The sequence below is a fragment of the Ranitomeya imitator genome, chromosome 1, assembly GCF_032444005.1.
Source record: "Ranitomeya imitator isolate aRanImi1 chromosome 1, aRanImi1.pri, whole genome shotgun sequence".
Classification (NCBI taxonomy): domain Eukaryota; kingdom Metazoa; phylum Chordata; class Amphibia; order Anura; family Dendrobatidae; genus Ranitomeya; species Ranitomeya imitator.
In genome coordinates this window covers 428,762,812-428,779,223 of record NC_091282.1, presented here as the reverse complement: position 1 = coordinate 428,779,223, position 16,412 = coordinate 428,762,812, and the positions used below count along the sequence as shown (strand labels likewise).

The window sequence follows — 16,412 nt, the reverse complement described above, 5'->3', positions numbered from 1 at the left end:
CACATTCACCCTCAGTGCCCTGTACTCCCTCCCCCACAATACCCCCATCATCTTACATTCACCCCAGTGCCCTGCCCCTCCTCCTCTACTTCAGCCCTCACAATACTACCATTGTCTCACATTCACCCTCAGTGCCCTGTACTCCCTCCCCCACAATACCCCCATGGTCTTATTCACCCCAGTGCCCTATCCCTTCTCCCCCACTTCAGCCCCCACAATACCCCCATCGTCTCACATTCCTCCCACAGTGACCTACCTGAATGTAGTAAACCTAATAAATTCCATCCCCACTTACTGATGAAGTTTTCAGGCAATTAGGCAGGACCAGGATGTGTCTGAGAGAATTGAAATGTGGGCACTAGGACCCAGTGTACCTGAGACAATCTGAGTGTGCACAGAGTGAAAAAAACTGCAGTCTGGGAGAAGCTCCATCATCAGGTCATACAGCACCATGCACTGCAGGAGCGAGACTCTGCAACTGGCCACTGTGCTACCAGCATACAGAGTCTCCATCAGGCAGAAGCAGGCATTATACTGCTCTCCTCCTGTGCTGTGCTCTGCCTCACTAAGTGACAGTAGCTCATTGGAGGCCCCTTCATGTGATGGGGCCCAGGGCCTCCTCTGCCCCCCAGTAGCTATGCTACTTCCTGAAAGTTAATCTGCAGGTTAATAATGTCATGACGGTGCCCGGCCGTTGTACTGAAAGTGCGGCACTCAGGATAAAATAAACTTTATTTCTTCTGTGAGTCACTGCCTTTCAGCCATGCAGATGTAAGGAGATGGGAAAGTGAAAAGATTCACTTAGTTAATGCCTAAGGCCGGTGTCCCACTTGCAACTACAATGCAAGAAACTCTCGCGAGTCTCTCGCCTCAATACCCGGCACTGCCATCTGCGGTTTGTACCGGAGCATTCAGCTGTGTAGAAATACATGCAGCCTCACACACCGGTCCCAAATGCCGGCGGCAGTGCCAGGTAATGAGGCGAGAGTCTCGCATTGCTGTTGCAAGTGGGACACCGGCCTAACAGAGCATCTGCAAGCGAACACCGACACTAGAGAATGAACTGCATGTTCCCTCTGGGAAGAGATTGGAGCACTGACTAGAAGGCGCGGCCTCACTCCATACATTTACATAGAGCAAGGCCACGCTCACTGGATGGGCTCTGGTCAGGAGTATGCATAATGCATACATTCCCTCCGGTCCAGACTCAGAAACCGGGCACTGTGCACTGGGGGGATTCATAAGTCTGCAGTCACACAGAGTGACTGCTGACCTATCGATTTGGACCGGACAACCCCTTTAACCACTAATAAACCCTTATTACAAGTAAAATGGTCTATCAAGATTTAATCGGATTCATTTAAAAACAGATGAGGCACGTTGTCATAGCTCAGTCATAATCCATACTGATGACACATGTGCTATTTACACTGATATATTTATCGTTTTAAGTAAAAGAATAATTTGTGCTTCAGATGTATTTAGATCTACATTTTAACATTTTGTAGGGAAGCTCAGGAGTTTGTGGAAAAATTTGAAGGAGCACTAGGAAAAGGAAAGGGGAAAAAATTTTATGCTTACAAAGTCATGATGATGAAAGTAAGTATGTAATAGTAAGTATGAAAGATAATACCAGCACTACAACTCAGTGTGAGATTATGAGAATTGGACATTTTTAGGAGCAGCATTGGATGGATAGATAGATAGATAGATAGATAGATAGATAGATAGATAGATAGATAGATAGATAGATAGATAGATAATCAGAAAAAACAGGCAACACTCCAAAAAGTAAAATGACATCACCTTAACAGGTTTTATTGCACCAGATTTTTTTTTTGGTAGTGCTGCCAAATGTTCTTTAATTATTAGATAGATAGATAGATAGATAGATAGATAGATAGATAGATATGAGAGAGATACATAAAAACTTTTGTTTTTTTCTTCTCTTCTTCCAAGAGCCATTCCATTTTAATTTTTTCTAGACATGGAATAGGAGGGCATGTTTTTGACAGACAAGTTGTAGTTTTGCATTCAAACGAAAATATAATATACTGCAGAATGCGAAAAAGATCCAAGAGCTGTTAACGAATCTCTAATGATGTAACTGTTCAATATCAGTTTAGTTAAGTAGGCTTAACTTGTTTTGGTGCAAAAAAAGTTGAAATCTCGCTCTTTCACTGCGAGAAGGTTGTGGGATGCCCCTCTGCATTCTGGAATCCAATAACCCAGAAGATAGGGCTCAACTTTGCTAGAGACTGAGTCCAGTGCTTTCGGGATAACTTCAGAGAACGTTTTGCTTCCTACGACCAGGCTTGTGTACCTTGTAATTCACGTCCCTGAGTTTTTCCATGATCTCAAATAGGCCTTGCCACATGGCCAAGAATTATCTCTCCGCCATAGGGATAAGTACTAGCATGCGGTCCCCGGGCTGGAATTGTCTTAACCTCGCTGATCGGTTGTAAACCCTCGCTTGGGCCTCCTGTGCCTGGAGAAGGTGTACCTTTACAATAGGCATTACGTGTGCCATCCTTTCCTGTAGCTGGGTGACATGCTCAATGACACTCCGGTGCAGCGTGACCTCGGCTTCCCAGGTTTCATTGGTGATGATGTGGATGTCGGCTGCATAAGTGCTCAAATGGCAAGAAGCCAGTGGAGGCCTGTGGAAATTCTCTGATAGAAAAGAGCAGGAACAGGAGCAGATAGTTCCAGTCTCAAGTGTCCTTCTCCATGACTCTCTTGAGCATGGCCTTCAAGGTCTTGTTAAAGCACTCCACCAGGCCATCGGTAGGTGGATGGTAAATGGAGGTTCGCAGCTTGGTGATCTGGAGGACTCTACACAGCTCCCACATCACTTTGCTCATAAACAGTGTACCCTGGTCCATCAAGATCTCCTTGGGCAAACCGGTCCTAGCAAAGATGTGGACAAGCTCCTGGGTGAAACTCTTAGCCGAAGAGTTCCTTAGTAGCACCGCTTCTGGGTACTGGGTTGAGTAGTCCATGACCACTAAGATGTACTGATGGCCGCGTGCAGATTTGGCAAGGGGACCTACCAGGTCCATAGCAATCCTCTCAAAGGGGATTTCTATCACAGGCAATGGGACTAAGCAGCTTCGAAAGTGAGAATTAGGAGCAGTCATCTGACAGGTGGGGCAGGATCTACAATAATTTAGGATCTCTTGGTAACACCCTGGCCAATAGAATTTTTGTAGCACTCTCTCCTGAATTTTCTCTACCCCTAGATGTCCCCCAAAAACATGCGAATGGGTCATGTCTAAAACCCTCCACCAGTAGGGTCCAGGAACTAACAGATGCTCTACTAACTCTTCACCCCTCAGTTTGGTCACCCGATACAACAACTCAAAATTGACCATCACCCTATTGATGGACACGGCACATGACTGTGGACCCTCTCTGGATTGACAGTCCACACTTCAGGCCGGATAGGCATAATAGGAGCAGCACCAGGCTAGGCTGCAGTCCATGGGTTCAGAGGACATATGACACTGGGTGGCTACGTGTCCAGGATTGTGACACCACCAACAGACCACATCCTTCATAACAGCCTTACGTGACCTCTCAGCAGGATTGGGACGCCCCTCAGTTTTGGGTCTAGCCACCCTCCATGGTGAGTCCCACGTTTGGGTATCCCAGTACAGGAAAGTAACAATGTCTGGTTTCCTAGGGGATTTCTCCACAACCTGGTATCTCTCAACCAGGCCGACCAAGTCGTCTGCATTCTGGGGGCTTCCCTGGACAACCCAGGTCTGTGTTGGCCAGGGGAAGGAATGAAACTGTCCATCACCACACACTCGACCATCTGGACCAGAGTGGAAGTCTCAGGCTGCAAGCACTTTTGGAGCAGGTGCAACAGATTGAACATTTGGGAGTGTGGGCGTTTAGTGCTAGCATACGCCCAGTGGTGGACTCACTGAGCCCTTACAGACATCGTTATTCCCAGGTGTGCCAGAATTTCAGTTTTCAATTTTTCGGATTCCTTGGCATCCTAGAGGGTCAAGTCGTAATACGCCTTTTGAGGTTCACCAGTCAAATAGGGGGCCAGCACCTCTGCCCACTGCTCTGGCAGTAGCTTCTCATACCCTGCTCGAACACAGTGAAAAAGGCTTCAACATCATCCCCTCGGGTTATTTTCTGTATGGCTCATCTTACTGTTTTCTGGGCGTACGCATCCTCACCTGGAAATGGGGAGAAGACAGCCGGCCTTGTTATGATCAGGCGGCCTTGGAACAACATGAAAAGACCTTCACTGGAGTAGTGGTAACTATACAGACCGCTAACCCTGAACTTATCACAGACACTAGAAGTAGCCGTGGGGTGTACCTATAAGACCTAGACACCTCGACACAGCCGGAGGACTAAATTTCCCTAAAGATGGAAAATAGGAAAACTGACTTGCCTCAGAGTAGACCCCCAAAGTATAGGCAGCCCCCCACAAATAATGACGGTGAGTAGGAGAGGAAAAGACACACGCAGGCGGAAAACAGATTTAGCAAAGGAGGCCACTTCTACCTAGATAGGAAAGTATAGTACAGGATCCTGAGCGGTCAGCACAAAATCTACAAAATATCCACTGCAGAAAAATACAAAAACTCCACCACCTAACTAAAGGTGTGGAGAGTATATCTGCAACTCCAGCAAATCCAACCAGACTGAGAAAACAACAGGACAGTCGAAGCTGGAACAAAATATAAACTATGAACAGCACTGAAAAATAGACACACAGCCTGTGAGCCTAAGAAAAAGAATAAGACACTTATCTTTAGCTGAAATGGCAGCAGGCAGGAGAGGCCAGGAGAGAACCATTACTGGCAATAGAACATTGACAACTGGCAGGGATTAATGAGTCCTGCAAAGCTAAATACCCCAGTCAGCTTTGCAATTAGCAGATACACCTGTCCAATCCTGCAGTCCAGGCACAACTGCATTACCATCTACAACCACCGGAGGGAGCCCAAAAGCAGAATTCACAACACGGCCTTACACGAACCTTCTCTGCAAGGAGCTCCATTTGAAATGTTAGCATGTCCTACTGCTGTCGCTGCTGCTGTTGTTGAAGCTGCTGTGCTAACAGCTTATTCATCTCCTGCTGCGCAAAATTCTGTTTTTGACTGGCAAGCTGGTGTTGCTGCTGTACCTGGGTGAGATGTTTAACAAGCTCCTCCATGCTGCCGGACGTCTTGTGCTGGATGGCAGATTTTACCTAGGACATGCAGTTGTCTTCAGCCTCTATGTGTATTCCTGGAACGCTGGCCACTCTCAAAACACCACGTGTGAGGGGTTGAAACGCTTAGCTGCTTCCTCAGGTAGACACAGAAACACTTTGGTAGGGAAACACCATCAGGTTTTTTCAAAGTCAGCATACACCAAGGCAGGGTTCGGAAAACAAAAGCAGAGCCTTTCTGGCATAATGGAAAAACAAAACAAACTAAGTTCAACAGAGTCCTTTCTCTGCAGGTTTCAACCAGCAGGCACCACACACTGTCCTCAGCTCTTCCTTCGAGCTACATGAGAGAATCTCCTTTCCCAAGACACCAACTGACTCTCCAGACAGGCTTTACAACCCAGACCATGTGATGATCACCTGACCATGACATCTTGGCAGGTCCTGTTAACACACATGCCGGGGTCGGTTCTGCAGGATGAGATATGATGAGCACCCTCCCTCCAACTCTGAGTGCTCACATAAACCAGCCCATGTATGTAGCTTTCTTTAACTCTCCCAACAATTAGTGTGCTGGAGGAAAAAAATATCCTGGTTTCATACCAATGATGCCAACATGCGCAGTGACACGTCTCCCCTCATACACTGCGCCAGTGACCCTGTCAGTGTATAAGGGCAAAGGACTCCTTTGTTAAAAAGAAACCAAAAATGGCAGCCTCAGACTAGTGATAGATATACTTTAAAGAAGATGTTATTTCTTTTTAAGGCCCTATTTTTACAGCATATTTTCTATATAATATTGTATCATATATTAGATCTGACTAAAATGTATTTTACCAGCTAAGTTAGAAAATGCAGTTTGTGTGGTAGTCAATTTGTTCTAATGCATGAATGCTGTGAAGTTTAAAATGTTAACAGTAAAGACTTGGATATCCTTGATTTATCACTGATAGCCTACTTATTTCAATGGGAACCATGTCGTGCTTTATGTCCTCTGAGGTGTTGTTTTAGGGATTGAAGCTTATTGCGTTGTCTCTAAGCAATAGGACATCCTGTGGTCAGCTTGTCCAAACTAGAGTAACCCTGCAAGGTTTCAGGTGTCTTGAAATACTCATGTAAATAGTTAAAATGGCAATAATACTTTAATGGAACCCTAAGTTAAACTTTTTTTTAAATTTAACTATTGATCAGCTTTTGAAAAGTTATACATCTTTGTAATATACTTATTTCTATACCAAACACTATTTACAAACCTGCTCCCTTCCACCATGCTCAGACAGTAAGGCTATGTGCACACAGTGCAGATTTTGCTGCGGATCTGCAGCTGTTCGCGGAACACAGCGGTTTATATTCCGCAGCATGTCAATTCTTTGTGCGGATTCCGCTGCGATTTACACCTGCTCCTCAATAAGAATCTGCAGGTGTAATACCGCAGGTGGAATCCGCACAAAAACCGCGGTAAATCCACGGTAATTCCGCAGTGAATCCGCAGGTAATCCGCAGTGCGGTTTACCTGCGGATTTTCAAAAACAGGTGCGGAAAAATCCGCAGAGATCCAACCGTTTGCACATACCCTAAGAGTATTTTTATCCAGTGTTTGAGTATGATTCTTGTTAGATCAGAAGTTCAAAGCAGCTTATAAAAGAGCATAAACAATGCTGTTAAAACAGCACTTTCAGCATGTTTGAGAGACATGGAAGCAAAAAATAAACAAAGTAAGTATACTACAAAGATTCATAACATTGCAAAAGCTGATCGATAAATAATTACTAAAAAAGTTTAGTTACAGGTGAAAAACAATATAACTATTAACTTAATTTTACATAGCATAGAATCATAGAATGTTAGAGTTGGAAGGGACCTCCAGGGTCATCGTGTCCAACCGCCTGCTCAATGCAGGATTCACTAAGCCATCTCAGACAGATGGCAATTATTGTATCACTGTTATTAAAATTTTCAATCAACCATTTTGTTTAATCCATTGTTTCCACTAGAAATGGATGAAGTTTCAAAGAGATTTTGAAAATTTTAAGACTGCCTGTATACCTTGGGAAATGAAAATTAAGGAAATTGAAAGTAAGTGCATGTTAGCTGCATGAAAATAGAAACAAATTAAACCATATATAGTTCTTTAGGAACCTAAGACTAATCTAAAGTGTTATAGTAGGGTGTAACGTGGCACAGCTGTGAAGGTGCACAAAGAGGGTTCCCAAACCGGAGATTATATAAAGTAAACTTTGGCACTCAACTTTCAATGATTAATGTATTTTATTGGCAGCCACTCATGCAAACGTTTCGGTCTGTAACAATGACCTTCTTCAGTGTACTCACAAGTTAGAAAGTATATGTGTGGCTCAAGGTCCAGGTGAGGTCCTGAATATGGATCCCATATGTTGGTGTAGATAAGGATACTCTGGTGAGGAGGGTCAAGACAAAATGTTCCTCGATTGGTATACAAGGTAAGTCCCTCCAGGTGAGATTTTAGTCTCTGTAGAAAGGTGCACCTATATGGGGTGTATAATATACCAAAAGGTGACCCTAAAGTCCTGATTTAATAGATATAGTGGAGGAATCCTCTGGACGGATATCAAATGTGTATGTATCATAAGAAGTAGATCCTAAGGTGGACCAAACTGGAAACCCTGCCGGTGAGTGGCAGTGGTACAGGTCCTGAACGCGGTGTCCACCGCTTGTTCCAAGCACCAGCCACGTAGCTGTTATACCTCACTGCTTACCTGTCCTGGCACGCTTGCTACTTCAACTGTCCTGGAGATTCAGAGCATGAAAATGGAAAGAAGAGGCAATGAGGGATGTATGGTGATCAGCGGAGGTAGATGGGTTTCAGAGACAGGCAAGAATTTTTTTTTTTCATCTTATATTTATTATGCTCTAGGGTCTGGAAAGACCTCAGAGCATAATAAGAAATATTCAGTTAAATAACTTTGCTCCTGACCGAAATTATCAGGAAAATCTGAGCAATTTGGTAACTTTGAATCTTGACAGATCCACTCAGCTCTAATAACAATATATTTTTATTATCAGGTCACTTTGGCTCTTCCGTTGCGTCTTATTTCATTTTTCTTCGCTGGATGTATGGAATCAATATGGTCCTCTTTGGACTGACATTTGGTCTAGTCATGGTGCCTGAGGTATTGTATCTAACTGTTTTATCAACTTTTGTGATATTTTGGCTTCTAATGTGTAAAATGTGATCTTAATTCTTTACTAGGAAATCATTAGAAATAATCTTGCACATATTAAACCGTGGCTTACAGTTTACAACTGTGGCCTCCAGGTTTCAGAGCCTGTTCTGTCTTTTGTGCAATTAATTTCTCTTTATCTTTTATGTGTCTTAGGCCATTTTTTTTCCTCATGTCATATGTGAAAAGTCTGGATTTATTCAGTTTCTTGGACCCATTTTTGGATCATATGTTTGTTTTAAAATCCTGATTTGGTTTGTTTTTCACATATGAAAAAAAAAATCTTAGCTTCTCCTACCCATTAACCCCTTAACGACCTTGGGATTTTCCATTTTTGAGTTTTCGTTTTTGTTCCTCTTCTTTCCAGAGCCATAACTTTTTTATTTTATCATCAATATGGCCATGTGAGCGCTCGTTTTTTGCGGGATGAGTTGTTACCATGTTCACTAAATGCTAAAACTGACCTGCCATTATGATTCTTCTCCAGGTCATTACGAGTTTGTAGATACAACACATGTATAGATTTTTTTTTATTTAAGTGGTGAAAAAAAAATCCATAGTTTATAAAAAAAATTTTTTAAAGAGTCGCCATTTTCCGTAACCTGTAGCATATCAAGTTTTCGTGATCTCGGGTCGGGTGAGGGCTTATTTTTTGCGCTCCAAGCTGATGTTTTTATTGATACCATTTTGGTGTAGATACGATCTTTTGCATTTTAATGCAATGTTGTGGCGACCAAAAAAAATTAACTCTGGAGTTTTGATTTTTTCTCTCGCTACTCCATTTACCATTTGGAATAATTCTTTTTGCATATTTATTTGATTGGGCGATTCTGAACTTGGCAACACCAAATATATGTATTTTTTATTTTTTATTATTGTTTTATTTTGAATGGGGGAATGGGGGGTGATTTGAACTTTTTGAACTTTTACATATATATTTTTTATATATTTTTAAAACATTTTTTTATTAACTTTTTACTTGCTTCAGTAGTCTCCATGGGAGACTAGAAGCTGCGATCATCCAATCGCAGGTGCTTCACAGACCAGAAATGCTTACTTGCTGGTGAGCGGCCCCATAGTAATTCGGCAATGACAACTACAGGGGTCTGCTGCAGACCCTGCGTGTCATGCCAACCCACATGACAAGCGGTCATGTGACATGGGCACTGATGGGCGGAATTAGTGATGCACTTCCAGCGAGATCATGTAAAATGCCGCTGTCAGAGATAGAGATTTTAAAATATTTTTAAATTATTTAAAACATTTTTCTAAATCCAATCTTAGTTTTACACCATGGGACACTCATTTTTTTCAGGCTGATCTCTTCTATAGCATGCAGATCTGCATGCTATAGAAGCTGTCAGCACTGCAGCTTCTGCGCACTAACTTTAGAGACTACCTGACATGCACTGTGCATGACAGGAAGTCTCTCAGCTCTGGAGACCTGGATGTTGTCATGAAGACATCGGGTCTCCATGGCAGCAATCGGGACACGCCGCGGGGTCTCCGATCCTAAGGCAGGGGTGCTGTCCGCTCCTGTACCAGCTCCGGAACACTGCAATCATGTTTGATCGCAGTGTTTCAGGCGATAAAGTGCCGGGAGCGATTCGTGACTTAGTGCCGGGTGTCAGCTGTGACAATCAGCTGACACCCGGTCCGATCGGCTGCAACCTCCCCGTGTGCGTGGCCAATTGGTAACGATGTACTATTCCGTCCATGGGGATTAAGTCCCAGGTGACATGGATGGAATAGTAAGTCCAATGCCAGAAAGGGGTTAAAACGTGTTCCAAAGACAACTCTTGATGTGTGAATCTGGAATTAAAGCGAACCTGTCAGCGGGATTTTGTTCAGTAAACTACACACACTGTGGTTGTTATTTAATCTGTATTTATAGTTTTCAGATATGTTCGTGCTTCGGGGCGGCCTGTGGACAGGGCTTTATGTGGTGCTGTGCTTAGATATTCATCTGTATTGGCTTATGACAGGTCACTGATCCCTCAGTGACCTGCCCCCTATTTTACATACTGCATATAGTATTGTGGGGTTAGAAAATAAACTTGTGCAACTTCATCAAAAAGTTCCTGCCGCCGCCCCCTGTGCTGTAGCATGATACATGCATATATTTATTTTGCTTTATGCCTATACATGCCTATATGCTTATGCCTACATAATTGTGGGTTAAAAAAAAATATCTTGATCAAAATGGCACATGCGCCAGCACAGTAGCATTTATCTCGTTCCGATAGATGCTACTGTGCAAGTGCCGCCAGTGCCATTTTACTGCAGAAAAAAAAATTGGCTCTTTCAAAATGGAGGTGGCTGCACCATCTTGATGGAGCCAATCGATGATAGATGCTACTGCGCAGGTGGCGCCGTCTGTGCCATTTTGATGGAGCCAATTTTTTTCTATGGTAAAATGGCACTGGCAGCATTTTTGCAGTAGCATATGTCAGAATGCGATAGATGTTTCTGTAAAGGTGCTGCTGGCGCCATTCTGATGAAGATTATTTTTTTTACCCTACAATAGTATAGGCATAAAGCATAAAGGCATATATGCATGTATCATGCTACAGCGCAGAGGCCGCCTCCGGCATCATTTTGATGAAATTTTTATTTTAACCCCACAATAGTATATACAGTATATGAAACAGGGGGCAAGTCACTAAAGGATCAGTAGTAACCTGTCATTAGCCACTACAGATACATATGTAAGGGCTCCTTTCCACGTGAGATAAAAAAAGGTCCGATTTACGGACTGAAAAAACGCATAAAAACTATGCGTTTGTCATGCGAGTGTCAATCGAGTGTCATGCGATTTTTTTTTATCGCAACATCCGTATGACATCCGTATTGCTGTCTGATTTTTACCCACCGGTGTCCTTTGAAAAGCTGACAAATCAGTGCTGTGTACAGTAAAATCACACTGACAGATTAGAATGGAAAAGATAGAATAGATATATACACATAGAATAGGTATATATATATATATATATATATATATATGTCACTGAGACACCTATATATATATATATATATATATTTATATTTAAGACAGAGATAGATAGCAGAATAGCCGGTAATTCAATTGCCGGCTTTTGCTATCTCCTTCACAAACCCGACAGGATATGAGACATGGCTTACATACAGTAAACCATTTCATATCCCTTATTTTATTACATATTCCTGACTACTAATGTAAGAAGTGTCTTTGTGTAAAATTTGGTGGCTCTAGCTGTTAAAACAAAGGGTTAAATCACGGAAAAAATTGGCGTGGGCTCCCGCGCAATTTTCTCCGCCACCTGCAGCGTCTCCATTTTTCGTGATCTCGGGTTGGGTGAGGGCTTTTCTTTTGCGAGCCGAGCTACTGTTTTTACTGATACAATTTTGGTGTGGATGCGATCTTTTGATCGCCCGCTATTGCATTTTCATTCAATGTCACGGCAACCAAAAAAACGTAATTTTGGAGTTTTCACTTTTTTTCCCACTACGCCATTTAGTGATCAGGTTAATCCATTTTTTATTGATTGATCAGGCGATTCTGACCGTGGAAATACCAAATATGTGTATGTTTGATTTTATTTTTATTGTTTTATTTTGAGCTAGATGGCAGCCCGATTCTAAAGAATCGGGAGTCTAGAATCCATATATACTTTATTTATTCAAATGTAAGAATAATACAATTAATAAATAATAGTAAGAAAGAACAAAAAATGGCTGCACTTACCAGCTCTTGACAATTCTTGTTATTTAAGAAATTGCTGGGCAATAATGGACAATGTCCTTATGTGGCAAATAATAGAGCAATATACCCAATGTGGCAAAGAAGAGGTTAATAAACGGCAGTCTCTCAGTATAACAGTCAGTGAATAATAGGCAGTATATGGAGAAAACACCAAACAAAAGTTCAAAATTGGTGTGAAAATGTCACTGAACCACTTCACAACTAAATATATATAGTTTTGGTAAATGGTATTATCATTTTTTTGATGAAATTCGGCAGGAGCTTGAAGAGCAACGTCACTAGGCCCGCCTCCACGCAGTAGAAACTTGCTGTGAGGTAAAAATTCAAAAATCACACCAAAATGGTGGGCGGAGTGTGTCACAGTACGGCACGTTTCTGATTGGTCGCTCTCAGCAGGCGGCAACCAATCAGACACTGGACACTGTTGACGTCACTTATCTCCGGACATTAGCTCCGGACATTAGCTCCGGACATTAGCTCCGGACAGGAAGTTGGCACAAATTGCAGGAAGTAGTATTCTAGGCAATTATATATTAGATGGGGCGAAATGGGGGTCATTTGAACTTTTATTTTTTTTATATTTTTAAAAACATTTTTTTTTCTTTTGGCATGCTTCAATAGTCTCTATTGAGACCTCCGGTTGTCATGTCAATACACCGGTGACCCGCAATCACGTGATGGGGGTCACTGGTGTTCGTACTTCTGCCACGATTGCTGGAAGCGCTTGTTAAATGCCGCTGTCAGATTTTGACAGCGGCATTTAACTGGTTGATAGTCGCGGGTGGATCGGGATTCCACCTGCGGATATTGCAGCTATTGCGGACACATGTCAGCTGCTCAAAACAGCTGACATATTCCAGGAAAGATGTAGGCTCACCGCCGGAGACCACATCAAAGGAAGGGAGTCTGACATCGGCGTACTATTACATCCGGTGTCGGAAAGGGGTTAAGCTTTTTATAGCTGCATCCAAATTGATCACTAGCAAATACCTGCATACCTAATAATAATAATTATTTGCCTATTAGAAACATGATTAATTCCATTTGCTGGGGATCGAATGCTCCAAATATTTCTAAATTTTTTGTGTATAACCTTTTGTACTACTTCACAGTAAATTGAGAGTTTATGTGATTTGGCACTTTTTGTATGTTAAGTCCTCATTTACATGCTACTTCTAGATCATTTAGTATCAGACCAGAGGTTGGAGACTATATGCATCTCCAATCTAACCTCTTAGATGCCATAGTCAGGTACATAAGAGAGTGTGCTGAGGAAGATGAGATTCCTCTGAGCTATTCGGCATTTGTTACCCGAGACTGCCACCTACTGCTCAAATGGAACACTACAGAACCAATAAGAAGGGGTAGTGTTTAGAGAAAGATGAGTCTAGATGGAGCACCAGGTCTGGAGACATTCGTGACAAAGTTCCCCGATATAAAAGGCCATAGGGACATGTCGGGAAGAGATTTGGTGCCAACAAGATAGAGAAGCAGGGCATGTGCGTGGAGGGATGCCACAGCCGAGAAACCGGATGAACTCGGGGAGCCAGACCAACAGTCTGTTTAGATCCAGACTGTGCCAGACAAGATCCATGGACAAGACCAGGCAAGTCTGGTGCCTAGCCCTGACAACGTCTACCGGACCTGACTATGCTGGGCAAGGTCCAAGGCCCATGCCTCATCCGTCTGGACCCAACAGATAGCCGTTGCAAATCAAACACTGAAGATTTGATGAGGACCCTAATCCGCAAGTGACCGGCTGTGGCAGTGACCAGGAGGTGCAAGGGAACGGGGCCATTATTTTCAACATTGACATAGAGTACAGGGATCAGTCTGGGGTGGTGTAACAGATTTGGTGGGGGCCAGCCAGAGTGAGGGAGGCCAAGAGAGCATTGATTGACTTTGTCAGAAACACTTGCAGTTTAGCGGTAAGAACCGGAAACCTCTGCTATTGCCTGGAATATAAAGAAGATTGTTGTAGCGACACTCTTATTACTGTGAACATTGCTTTCATTAAAAACTAGATATACAGTGAGGAATGTAAGTATTTGATACACTGCCGATTTTGCTAATTTTCATACCTACAAAGAATGGAGAAGTCTCTAATTTTTACCGTAGGTACACTTCAACAGTTAGAGACAAAATCTAAAAATAAAAACCAGAAAGTCACATTGCATAATGTTTAAATAATTAAATTGCATTTTATTGCATGAAATAAGAATTTGATGACCTACCAACCAGCAAGGATTCTGGCTCTAACAGACCTGTTAGTTTTTCTTTAAGAAGTCCTCCTACTGTATACTCATTACCCATATTAATTGCACCTGTTTGAGCTCATTAAATTTATAAAAGACACCTGTCCACAAAGTCAATCAATTACACTCCAACCTGTCTACCATGGCCAAGACCAACAAGCTGTATAAGGACACCAGGGACCAAATTGTAGACTTGCACAATACTGGGATGAGCCACAGGACAATAGACAAGCTTGTTGGTGAGAACACAACAATTATTGGTACAATTATTATAAAATGAAAGAAACACAAGATGACTATCAATCTTCCTCGTTCAGGGGCTCCATGCAACGTCTGCCTCAGGAGGGCAAGGATTATTCTGAGAAAGGTCAGGAATCAGCCCAGACCTACACAAAAGGATCTCCTGATGAATTACCTGAAGCAAGCTGGGACCACAGTCTCAAACATTAAAGTTATTAACACACTACTAGATTAAAAACCTGCAGGGCATGCAAGCTCCCCCTGCTTAAGCCAGTATATATCCAGGCCCATTTGAAATTCACCAGTGACCATCTGAATGATCCAGAAGAGGCATGGGAGAAGGTCATGTGGTCAGATGCGACCAAAATAGAACTTTCTGGTATTAATTCTACTCGTCTTGTTTGGAGAAAGAAGGATGTGTACTACCCCAAGAACATTGTCCCAACTGTGAAGCATGGTGGCAGAAACACCATACTTTAGGAGTGCTTTTCTGCAAAGGGGACAGTACAACTGTATCTTAATCGTATTGTATCATAATCCTCTCCTCTCTGCACCAGTCCGTCACTGTAAACCTGTTTACTGTAAGCGATATCTATAACCCTGTATGTAACCCCTTTCTCATGTACAGCACCATGGAATTAATGGTGCTATATAAATAAATAATAATAATAATAATAATAAAGTAATGGAGGGAATAGGGATAGGGTCATGTATCACTAGATTTTGGCCAACAATCTCATTCCCTCAGTAAGAGCATTGAAAAATTGGTCACGGCTGGATCTTTCAGCATGACAATGACCTGAAACACACAGTCAGGGTCAGGGCTGCCACTAGAAATTTCGGGGCCCCATACTGGCAAAATTTTCGGGGCCCCCTTGAGACTCCGCCCAGGCTCCACCCCAGCCCCGCCTCAAGGCTCCACCCCTCGAACTGTCCACAGTCCCACCGCTCTCTCTTGGAAAAACTCCACTTCTCACCAATCACACATTAACAGTTCCCATCACCAGATCACACATATAGCAGGCAGCTTTTGTTTTGGCCAAAAGATTTTTTAAGCCACCACCATAACACGGTAGACACTTTTGGCCGGGCCCTACTCTGCTGTAACCTATTAAATATTTGTTAAAATATGCAATACAATTTAGGTATATTTTTATTTATTTTTCAATTTTTAAAATGCCCAATAATATCACATAGAAGGAACAAATACCACAACACCATGACCAGATGACATATTACCACCACAGTGATCGAATAATATCACATACAAGGAACAAATACCACAACACCATGTCCAGACCACATATTACCACCACATAGTGACTGAATACTACAATTCTGATCAGTAATTTTTAAAAAAGCACCATACTATCACCATAAGTGCCATTATACACAGGAGATCTGTACTTAGTATGCAGTGTCTGTGTACAGATAATATAGTGATCACTAGTGAAATTATACACAGGAGCTCTGTATACAGTGTATAGTGTCAGTGTATAGGTAACACACTGACTCACCAGTGACGTCTCTAGGTGAAGTCCTTCATCTTTCATCCAGCACAGACCGCCATCATTTCATCCAGCCAGGACTTCTCTCTGCAGGAAATAACACAGTTATCTCGAGCTCCGCTTGCAGAACACATTACTTAATTTTTCACAACTTCTACATTACACCACATGAAGAAGGCGACATAGTATCACTCTATACAGTAACAGGACCGCCCCCCATTTAAAACAGTATACTCAAAAAATAAAATAAATACATCACTGCAGTAATAATATCCCTAAATTAGC

At 42.5% G+C, this 16,412-nt stretch overlaps 1 protein-coding gene across 1 annotated transcript in view; it reads left to right on the top strand.

Annotated features, from left to right (window-relative positions):
• LOC138670712 (transmembrane channel-like protein 1) overlaps positions 1-16,412 on the top strand; it is a 181,687-nt gene that overhangs the window by 41,726 nt on the left and 123,549 nt on the right. The window contains exons 4-6 of the mRNA XM_069758357.1: positions 1,509-1,599; positions 7,177-7,258; positions 8,225-8,331. Coding sequence (XP_069614458.1) covers positions 1,509-1,599; positions 7,177-7,258; positions 8,225-8,331 — 280 coding nt within the window. The remainder of the gene's footprint in view (positions 1-1,508; positions 1,600-7,176; positions 7,259-8,224; positions 8,332-16,412) is intronic.